The following is a 10,888-nucleotide window of genomic DNA, read 5'->3' as shown; positions in this document are numbered from 1 at the left end:
CTCTGTGCCCAAGCTTTGGGAGGGAGTGACTCATCAGGGCTACTGTACATAGTTGTATAGGATGTACACTCGGCCAGAGAAGCAAGTGGGGCTGAAATTACCAAGCTATGTGTCCAAAGGCCTAGCATCACCCAGAGGACTAGGCCTGTCCCCCTCCCCCCAATTCATCATGGCAGGTGGATGCAGCCGGGAGAAACTTTTCCTAGTTGGCACAAACGTATCTCATAGACCTGTGGGACCTGTGATTACCACAAGGACCCAGAACAGGAGAAATAGAATTGCTGCCCCCCATTAGGTAACTCTCTGAAAAACCAGAGAAGTCAGCTCTGCTTAGGGTCCTGTTGCTTCTATTGTGTGGAAATACCCCTGTCCCTAGAAATTGCCAGAGGCCATTGCAAAGGACTGGCTAGCTTTAACTACAGGCTAGTTCTGAGGTAACTGGGAGCAGTTTCAGAGGAAGAGGCCCCATTTCCCAAAGCAACTTGAAAGCTGACCTAAATCTCTATCTTCCAACTCCCAGGCTGTCCAGTGCTCTCAGCACGGAGCACATGGTGTTTCTGTGCTACCCTTGCTCAGTCAGTTCTGAGCTGGCAGCCATGGTGGCCAGTTGAGCCAAAGGTCCCAGGGTCAAGTGAAAGGAGTACAGTACCCAACTCCTGTGACCAACAGGAGACTTCTAAGAGGGGCAAAGGGGAGGCTGGAGGAGCAAGGTTCTCATCTCTCCTCGTCTACCGGGGCCCAGATAGATGGGTGAGGGGCCCAGTGGGAGCATTCAGAGGGTTGCCAGCAACCAACAATTCAAGGACACAAGGACTTCCACACAGAGGCACTGCAAAGACTTATTGGGATAGTAAGATGAATAGATTTAATCATTCTTGTTTGAAAAACAAGACATAAATTAGTATATATATAGAATTTATATATTTTATGTAGTATATATACTATATACAGACATTAGAAAATGTGTCCTCTCCATGAGGTTGAGGGAGAGGTGAAGGATGGCGGTGGAATGAATGACACAGGCGGGGCCTAAGTGGTGAAGAGGCAGGATCAAGAGGTTGGGAGAAGAGGGAGACCATGTCAGCACGCAGGCTCACAGTGGTCGTGGGGGCAAGGGTTCCCCACCTGGCTGCATCTCTGGCCCATTAAACAACTTGGTCCTGTGGGAGGAGAGGCAAGGAAGAGGGGGGCGCTGGCTTCTGCAGAACGAGCTCCCCTAATCCTTGCCGGGAAGAATTGCCACTCAGGGGGTCTTTTATCACACTCGGGGGTACCAAGGACAGGTGGGGGTTGAGCACAGTGTACATCTTTATAAAACTCACATAAGAACGGGAGGTTTCACATGAGCCTCTCACAGAACAATGAATGAGGCAGACACAGGGCACAAGCATGTGGGGAATATGGAGAGGTGCATGAGAAGCAATCTATACAGAAGAAACATTGGCTTTCTTTGTTCCCTACAATGGGCAATTAGTAGGGACTCCGTGTCTTCACTCCCAGGAACACTTGTGGGGGGACGGTGACGGCAGCAGATGTGTGTCAAGAAGAATGCGAAACAGTGTGAATTCCCTTCCAGAAGACTCCGGGGGAGGGGAGAGAGAGAGAGAGAAAGGGGGAGAGAGAGGTGCAGGACTGCACCGGGTAAGGCGCTCAGCTTCTTTTCTTAGAGAGACAAATCCACAGGGTCAATACACAGCCAAAAGCATATACTCAGGATTAACATATCACGCTAGCTTCCAGAAGTTTAAGATATAGTCATCGACACCCCCCACCCCCGACCCCCTGCCCCCCACCCCCCACCCCCCACCCCCAATCTGTAGCTAAGTCGGACTCCTAAGGACAGTCTGTCTGGTAGAGAGATGTTGAGAGGAGTCGCATGCTGGCCGCGACAGCCCCTGTGCTGGGCCGGGCTGGGCAGGGCGGGCTCCGAGGCCTGCACTGGGTCTCCCCAGGGCAGATGCGGTCATCAGGTACCTTACCCAGGACGAGCGGGGTAATCCCAGATGCCTGCTCCCTAGTGGACTGAGCTGCCCTGCCCATCAGCAAGGGACAGGGCACTTTGGGGATGGCTGGTGTGGAGCTACTGGGCCCAGGGGCGAGCGCTCCCAAGGCTGCCAGCCTGTAGAGCTGGCCGCCAGCAGCCCAGAGTGGCTGTTTTCTGCAGACCCACCACCTGGGCACCAGCCCTCAGGGTGGCTACTGCCGAGTGAGTGAGAGCTTGGGCACATCTGGGCTGTGTGCCCTCTCCCTTCCGCTTGCTCGGCACCGCTGTGGCCCTGGAGGGGAACAGGTGCCAAGAGGAGCTCGAGACCCACGGGCTTCAGGCCTGCCTCCCTCTGACTCCCACGATGGAGCAGGAAGTGGACCTGACGTCACGTCTCAGCCCTAGAGAAGAGAGAAAATACAGCTCTGTGACGGGCGTAGTGACGGGGTGGGGGGGGCCGTGGCCCTCACAGTGACGCCCAGAGGCCAGGGGAGGGGCGAGGATACTCAGGGTGGCAGCTGCCTGGAGCCCTCAGGGACAGCCTCCAATCCAGGGACTTGTCAGTCCCTGGAGACTGAGGGCTCAGGGGGGCCCTGACTGGCCCAGCAGACACATATACTCACCACAAGATGCAAAGACCACAAAGCTCAAACCTGGGGCCACGGTTGGAGAAGGGGGGCAGGCCTGGGCAGATGGCCTACTTAATAAGGGTCTTTAAGGAGCGGGTGAATGTGCTCATAACAGTCGCTGAAGTTGGGGAGCCCGGTGGGTGGCCCCCAGCTGCCCCCATAACTGTTGCTGCCTGCTGTTGCTGCTGCTGCTGCTGGTTAAGGTTCCGGGCAGTGGACTCCTCAGCTGCACGCAGCAGGAAGGTGTAGTTCCTCACCACCTCTTCTACCTTGGCCAGCAGCTCCTGGCGCTGGGCCTCAGAGCGCACGATGAACACCAGCCGCACGAAGGTCTCAATGAGGCTGCTCAGCACCTGGAAGCTGCCCGTGATGGCCGCCAGCATGTGCGTGGGGCTCTTGTCCACGTTGGCCACGCGGCGGCAGGAGGCCCGGAGCTCCTTGAACTTGAGAGCCAGCTCTAGTTTGTATTCAGAGATCTGGGAGACGTAGGGCTTGGGGGCGCGGGCCTCAGGACTGGCCACACACTGCCGTAGGACCGTCAGCAGCTCATTGGTGTCCAGCCGGGCAGCCAGGAAGCCGTCGGGCAGGCCATAGGCATGGGCCCGCAGGGCATTGATCTTGGCCAGGCTTCCCTCGAAGGTGGACACCCGCAGGTCGATCTCCTGGGTGCGGGATGCCTCGGGGCTGCTGCTGCTGCAGGTGGCGGCATCCAACACCTGCAGGGTCCTGCTCACCACGGGTACTACCTGCTCGTCCAGCTTCATGCCGGGCAGGATCTTCATGGGGATGGAGTACGAGAGCTCGTCCTTGCCATCGCTGGCGTCATCTGCCATGTCGCACTTGCGGTAGTAGAAGCAGTAGCGGATGGAGCAGCACTTGCCACTCTCACTGTCTTCGTCCAGCTCCGCGGGCTTCCGATACACCTCTTCTGGCAGTGAGAACACGGCCATCTGTCGGGGCCCTTTGGTCTCAGGGGCGACATGGACATAGGAGGGGTCTCCCAAGGTCGGGGACTCCAGCGACTTGCTTTTGGGACCCACGCCTAGGGGGAGGCCCGCCTCTACCTCCTTGGCCTCCCTGGGCAGCATGCCCAGGGGTGGGTGCGGGTAGATGTCTGAGGTCAGTGAGGCCCTGTCACCCTGGTCCAGCTCACTGATGCTGTAGCGGCGCATCAGCTTCCTGTAGTTGGGAGCTCCGAGACACTCGCCCCCGGAGGCACACGTGGTCAGGCAAGAAACACCACTCTCAGGGTCCGATCGGCACTCTCGGGACTCCAGGCTGGTGGAGCGGATGCGCCTGACACTGGTGGGGGTGTCAAGGCTCAAGCCTGGGCCGGCCTCTGGCTGCCTCTGGGTAGGGGGGACCCTGTCCCGATCCTTCCCCCGGAGGCTGGGCACTGGCGTCTGGGGAGCCTGAGGTCGGGACCCCCTGCACATGCGCTTGCAATCACAGCTGCGCCTCTGCTCACGGGACATGCCAGGTCCCTGCTGCACAGGGCTGCTGCGGAGCTGGCAGCTGCAGCGGCCTGGCGCTGGAGGTTGCAGGTACTCGGCACCCGGCAGCTCCCCCTGGCTTGGCGGCTTGAGGAGTTCCTCGAGGAACTCCAGCTCATACTGCTTCACCTTCTGCAGCTGGGCCTGCCGCTCATCGGTCTCCTTCTTCTGGCGTGTTGGGAAGGTGGCAGAGAATAAATTACGGAGCCGGAAAGGACCCCGGGAAGATTTGGGCTTGGCAGGGCCTTCGGAGGCTGAGTGGGCTCCATCCAGGGTGGTTTCAATCTTTCTGGAGGGCATAGTGCTCACCTGCCGGCTGGCGGCTTGAGGCCTCAGTGGGCTTTGGCCTCGTGGCGGGCAGCTGGGGCTCTGCAGAACCATGGGGTAGCTAACTCGGGGAACCAGGCTGGCCTCCTCAAGTTTGCTGCTTTGGGGGGTGCTCTCCAGCTGCCCCTTCTCCCCATGGCCAGAGACGGTGCCCTGTTTGTGCACAGAAGGCTTGGTACCCTCAGGCCCGCTCTTGCCTGCCACCTCCCCAGTACCTTGCTTGCCTGCTGACTCTCGACTCGCTCGAGACAGATAGGTTTTGGTAGGGAAATTTTGAACAGGCAGCCTGTCCTCTTGTGGGGAGAGGTGCAGGCTCTCAGCTCGGCTGCCTGTGGGTGCTCTGGAGCTGGAAGAGACCTCTGGGCTCAGATGCTGCTGGGAACCGCGAGAGGTCTCCGGAGCACCGGGGCTCATTTTGAACTTCAGATTCTTAGTGGCACTGCCACTCATTGTGCTAATTTCTGGCCTTACTAGGCTGACCTCTGACCTCCCCATGCTGGTCTCTAGCCTTCTCTCCCCACTGCTGGGGGTGTTTCCCAACGCTCCAGCAGGGGCAGGTAGGCTCTTAGTGTGAACCACCTGCTGTAGGGCAGCTGAGATGATGGCTGGGGTCACGTTGCCCTTTGGGTCCAGGATAAGCTTGGGGCTCAACCTGACCTCCTTGGGCAGATTCTCCCTTAGCTCAGAGACCTGCTCCTCACTAAGGGATGGCGTGGCCGCCCTCAGTGACATCTCTAGGCCTGCCCTAGTGTGGCCAGGCCCTTTGTCCTCAGGAACTGGAGACAGCAGGCTCAGATTCTTCGGTTCACTCAGCTGTGGGGACAGTGCTGGGTGCACTGCCAGGGTGTACATTCGCTCACGCTGTGGCTGGGCCTCCGATGGGGGCAGCTTCCTCCGAGCGCCTGGGGGACCGGGACTCTGGCCTGCAACCACTGGCTGGAGGGATGGGTTGGGATCCGGGCGCCCGAGAGAATAAGGGGCTGTGAGAACAGCCTGGGCCGCACAACTCTGGATCCGGAAGGGCAGGTCCTTGCGGGCCAGGAGGCTGTCCTTGTTGAGGTGCTGGGCCAGGAAGTAAGTGGTATTCTGGTGCTGCTTCATGGCTGACATCATCTCTGACATGTCTGTGAGCTCTGAAGAGTTGGTCTCATGGCCCGAGTCCAGTGATGATTCAGGGGTGATTGTGGCCAGCACAATCAGACCTGGAAGGACAGGAAGAGGGGTCTTCAGCACTTACTCAGGTCAAGTCCTTTCTGATCATATGTAGACGGTCTGTGAGGGTCAAGGTTAGTCAACAGGATTTCAAGCTGGGAAAATCCAGTCAGCCCTGGGGGGCCTGCAGGGCTGAGGGTGTGAAGCGGGGAGGGGAGGGGACAAAGAGGCAAGCTGGGAGAGGGGTAATGAAGGGCTGGAATCCAAAGAGAAACAAAAGAGGCCAGAGAGAAGATGTGGGCAGTTTGATGGCAAATTAACATGCAAATCACAGGCAACATAACATGCTAATCATCACTATTTTTAGACTCAACAGCCTAGGAAATTTTTGTTAATTGTCCTGAAGAGAGCTGACAGAGAGCTCCCTCTCTCTGGCACTCCTCATTTGGTCAGACTGGCCTACTGTCCCCTCAGCTGAGACCATTTAGCAGACCTTGGCCTCTCTCTGGCTACCACATGGGCCTCTAGCCTGGGAGCAGCTAGTGCTTGGAGCTCCAGACTCTGAGTAGAGAGTCATGCTAGGCCTAGGGGCCGAACACATAGGGGCTGCCCAACACCAAGGATGCTCTTACAGACAAAAAAGGCACGTGCTTGCCCTGGTCAGCTAGGCTCCCTCTGACCCCAATAGCTTCACTTTCTGTCCACACTTGTCCTTGCCTCACATGCTTTCCCATATGCCTTCTTCCTCCCTATTTCTTTCCTTTCACTACAGCACTGACCTCTTTTAGGCATATGTGTATGGAAGGATGTACATGTGACTATGGGTGCATGTCAGACATGTGGGCTTGTTTATAAGATGGATGTATGTGGGTCTATAACAGGGAGTAGCATGCATGTTGTATGGCTTGCCTCATAAGAACAATGACTACCACTTACTGAATCCCTACTATGTACTAGGAAGTTTTTATGTATTTTGCAGGAATGATCTCAATTTAATCCTCACAACACCCCTATGAGATAGGACTGTTGTTCTCAAATCCATTTAAGATGACGAAAGTGAGGCTCAGAGAAGGTTAAGTGCCTTGGAAAAGCAAAGGTGACACTGAAAAATGGTGAAGGAGCCAGGACTTAGGTGCATCTGACTGAGAGCCAAAACTCTGAGGTAGGATAAAGGCCTTAGCCCTGAGCAGTGATGGCTCCTGGTTCCTCTGATCCCAGGTCCCTATGTGGTTAGTTGGTCATTTTGTTTTTCTTCCAGACACATGCATGCTGGATGCTCCTTGCCTGTCTTCTATCTCTCTCACAATTTTGCTCTGATCCTCCATTCTGGCCTGGCTCCGTAGCTGTCACGGCCCCAATCCCTGGAGTCCATCCGCAAGACATTTCCAAAGCGATGGGATGGTGAGAGCCAGACCTGTAGCGGGGGCTGAGCAGAAGCTCCCTGTCACAGCATCATTGCTCCCCCTACCCTATCTGAACTGCCTCTGGGCCATCCACTGCCCTGACACATCACGCTGACTTTGACCTTTGCTTGGGAAGAAGAAATGTCACCAAGAAGAAATTGGCCCTGCCTGGCCAGGACAAGGAAGGGGAGGCAAGAGAGAGGAGGAACGGGCTGTTACCTGCAGTCTGTGGGGGTGGGGGATGTGGTCCATCCTCTGAGGCTGCCAGGGCTTCCAGAGCCTGCAGAGTGGACACCAGGGCATCATCTAGCTCCTGGGCATGATCTCGGACTGTCCGGGTCTGCACGCTGTCAATCAGTGTCACTGGAATCTCATCATACAGGAGCCCCCGCAGGTGGCGTCCTTGCTCCTGGCTCTGGGCAGCCCGGCGCTTGGGGTCATCCTCATCAGAACTGTTGTCTCGGAAACCAGGAGGTGGGGCAGCGATGGCAGGCAACAGCGAAGTGCTCTCATCTTCTTCCTCTTCCTCCTCCTCACTCCCGGGGGGTGGGAGGGACATCAAGTCCACCATATTGTCACGAGAGGAGCCAGACCTCCCACCTTTTCGAGGGCCCAGCTGCTCCTGGAGTTTGGCTTTGCAAGAGTCACAGTAGAAGTTCAGGGCTTCAGCCCCAAGGGAATTGTCCAAGGTGTAGGAGCGGGCCCTGCTGGCACAGGGCTCGTGGTCTAGGCTAGCTGCATCAAAGTCATCAGGGATCGCCTCATAACCTTGGCCAGAGCTCTTGGACGTGGGGTCAGACTTGGTCCGGGGCCTGGTCTCCTCAAAAAAGATTAAGTTTTCATTGACATCCATCCGGCTTTCCTGTTCCTTCCTTTGTTCCCGCATGTGGAGGTAGCAAAAGCTGACAAGCTCAGAGTCGGCAGGTGGGGGCGTGCAGCGGCTCGACTTCCTGGGGCTGGTGCCCACGCTGCCCACATAACTACTCTCCTTTTTCCCCAGGTGGCCCCCAGTGACAGGGCGGTGGGCGCTGTGCATGTAATCTAAACCCAGAAAGAGAATCAACAGATGAGTCCTGGTGCTGAGGACTGTGGCTGAATTCACTTGGCGTCTCGGGCCTGGGTCTCTGGTGCCCAGCTGGGTGGTGGGTACTAAGAGAGAGCATGATTTGGCTGCTAGAGATGAGGGAAGGGGCAGCCAGGCTGCTACTGACCCTGAAAGTAGAGTGAGTAGAAATGAATGGCCTGGGTGGCTAAGAGCCCCAAGGTATGGGGGCAATGGGGGCCCCCATGGGGGGCCTTTTCTGCAATGGGAAAAGGCATGGGGTGAGGTGGGGTGGGGGTGAACACCTTGGTGTCTGGGCAGAGCTGGACTCTTACATGGGTATGTGTCTGGTCCAAGAGTCAGCTGTACGGGTGAGGTTTGTTTCATGTTCCTTCGGAACTGTCACTGTCTCCAACCCCACTCTATTCAGAGCCTGTGTTATACCTGTGTGATGGTGTATCTCTTCTAGCAGAAGGAAATGAATCTGACAAGTTAGTAGTGCTTTAGTGAGAAAGTGTATAACAGGTAGTACAATTCCAAGAGTGTGTATTTCAAAGAGGATGGTCAATGGAGGGCACCTAAAAGAACAGAGCTCTAATAGTAGAATTTGGGGCATCTGAATGTGTCAAGCATATGAGAGAGATGGTGGCATGTACATTATTTGGGAGGAGAGTAGGGGGAGCATCTTTTTCAATTCCTCAAATCACATCACTTCTCTGTATTCATACAGGGCTAGTCTGCCTGCACTACGTACATGTGGCAAAATATTCTAGTCAAGTATTTTTTTTTTCCTGACCATGCCTCACTTAAGAGGGATCTTAGTTCTCTGACCAGGGATGGAACCCAAGCCCCATGCATTGGAAGCACAGAGTCTTAACCACTGGACTGCCATGGAAGTCCACTACCAAATGTGTTTTAGAGACAGTAATTGCAGGAGGAGTTCAGAGGAGAGAGAGAGCCCTTCAGTCTAGAATGATCAGAGAAGACTTTCACAGAGGAGATTTAACAATGGTAAGTGTGTAGATCTGGAGATTATTCATAGCAAATGCTTTCTTTCTGAATGGCTTCTCTCTTTTAGTCTGTTTTTTGGGCCCCTTCCCATGTTACTTGTGAGAATATACTCCGACAATGCCATTTCCTTTGCTATCAGCAGACAGACCGATGGCAAACACTAACTTAGGCTAAGGCTATATACATGATCCCATTTAATCCTCACAACAACCCAATGAGGTAGGTGCTATCATTATCCCCATTTTACAGAGAAAGAAACTGATCCATTCATTTTGTGACTTAACCAAGGTCACATGAGTTGTAAATGGCAGTCTAGATTTTTTTTTTTTTTTTTTTTTTGGTTATGCTACATAGCTTTTGGGGTCTTAGTTTCCCAACAAGAGATTGAACGCAGGACCTTGGCAGTGAAAGCTCAGAGTCTTAACCATTGGACCAGCTGGGAATTCCCTTGCAGTCTGTATTTGAGCCCAGGTTTGAGAGACTACACAGCCTATGTATTTTTGTTTGTTTTTTCCTTAAACTTTTAATTTTATTTTGAAGTATAGCCAGTTAACAATGTTGTGATAGTTTCACTTGGACAGCAAAGGGACTCAGCCATATTTATATGTGTATCAAAGCTAGTGGAGCTGATGGAATTCCAGTTGAGCTATTTCAAATCCTAAAAGATGATGCTGTGAAAGTGCTGCACTCAATATGTCAGCAAATTTGGAAAAGTCAACAGTGGCCACAGGACTGGAAAAGGTCACTTTTCATTCCAATCCCAAAGAAAGGCAATGCCAAAGAATGCTCAAACTACCACACGATTGCACTCATCTCACACGGTAGTAAAGTAATGCTCAAAATTCTCCAAGCTAGGCTTCAGCAACACATGAACCTTGAACTTCCAGATGTTCAAGCTGGTTTTAGAAAAGGCAGAGGAACCAGAGATCAAACTGCCAACATCTGCTGGATCATCAAAAAAACAAAGAGAGTTCCAGAAAAAAATCTATTTCTGCTTTATTGACTATGACAAAGCCTTTGACTGTGTGGATCACAATAAACTGTGGAAAATTCTGAAAGAGATGGGAATACCAGACCATCTGACTTGCCTCTTGAGAAACATGTATGTAGGTCAGGAAGCAACAGTTAGAGCTGGACATGGAACAACAGACTGTTTCCAAATAGGAAAAGGAGTACGTCAAGGCTGTATATTGTCACCCTGCTTATTTAACTTATATGCAGAGTACATCATGAGAAACGCTGGGCTGGAAGAAGCACAAGCTGGAATCAAGATTGCCAGGAGAAATATCAATAACCTCAGATACGCAGATGACACCACCCTTATGGCAGAAAGCAAAAAAGAACTAAAGAGCCTCTTGATGAAAGTGAAAGAGGAGAGTGAAAAAGTTGGCTTAAAGCTCAACATTCAGAAAACTAAGATCATGGCATCTGGTCTTCATAGCAAATAGATGGGGAAACAGTGGAAACAGTGGCTGACTTTATTTTTTGGGGCTCCAAAATCACTGCAGATGGTGATTGCAGCCATGAAACTAAAAGATGCTTACTCCTTGGAAGGAAAGTTATGACCAATCTAGACAGCATATTAAAAAGCAGAGATATTACTTTGCCAACAAAGGTCCATCTAGTCAAGGCTATGGTTTTTCCAGTAGTCATGTATGGATGTGAGAGTTGGACTATAAAGAAAGCTGAGCACACAAGAATTGATGCTTTTGAACTGTGGTGTTGGAGAAGACTCTTGAGAGTCCCTTGGACTGCAAGGAGATCCAACCAGTCCATCCTAAAGGAGATCATTCCTGGGTGTTCATTGGAAGGACTGATGTTGAAGCTGAAACTCCAATACTTTGGCC

The 10,888-nt window shown here is 53.3% G+C and overlaps 1 protein-coding gene across 6 annotated transcripts in view; it reads right to left on the bottom strand.

Annotated features, from left to right (window-relative positions):
• Window positions 1-848: 848 nt before the first annotated feature.
• Window positions 849-10,888, bottom strand: part of FRMPD3 (FERM and PDZ domain containing 3) — a 144,363-nt gene continuing 134,323 nt past the window's right edge. For all 6 annotated transcript variants that reach the window (XM_043897127.1, XM_043897130.1, XM_043897131.1 and 3 more), the window contains 2 exons: window positions 7,208-8,029; window positions 849-5,635 (listed from right to left, as the gene is read on the bottom strand). In XM_043897127.1, coding sequence (XP_043753062.1) covers window positions 2,682-5,635; window positions 7,208-8,029 — 3,776 coding nt within the window. In that variant the 3' untranslated portion in view covers window positions 849-2,681. The remainder of the gene's footprint in view (window positions 5,636-7,207; window positions 8,030-10,888) is intronic.

Source organism: Cervus elaphus, chromosome X, assembly GCF_910594005.1.
Source record: "Cervus elaphus chromosome X, mCerEla1.1, whole genome shotgun sequence".
NCBI classification, from domain to species: Eukaryota; Metazoa; Chordata; class Mammalia; order Artiodactyla; family Cervidae; genus Cervus; species Cervus elaphus.
This window is presented reverse-complemented; position numbering and strand designations above follow the sequence as displayed.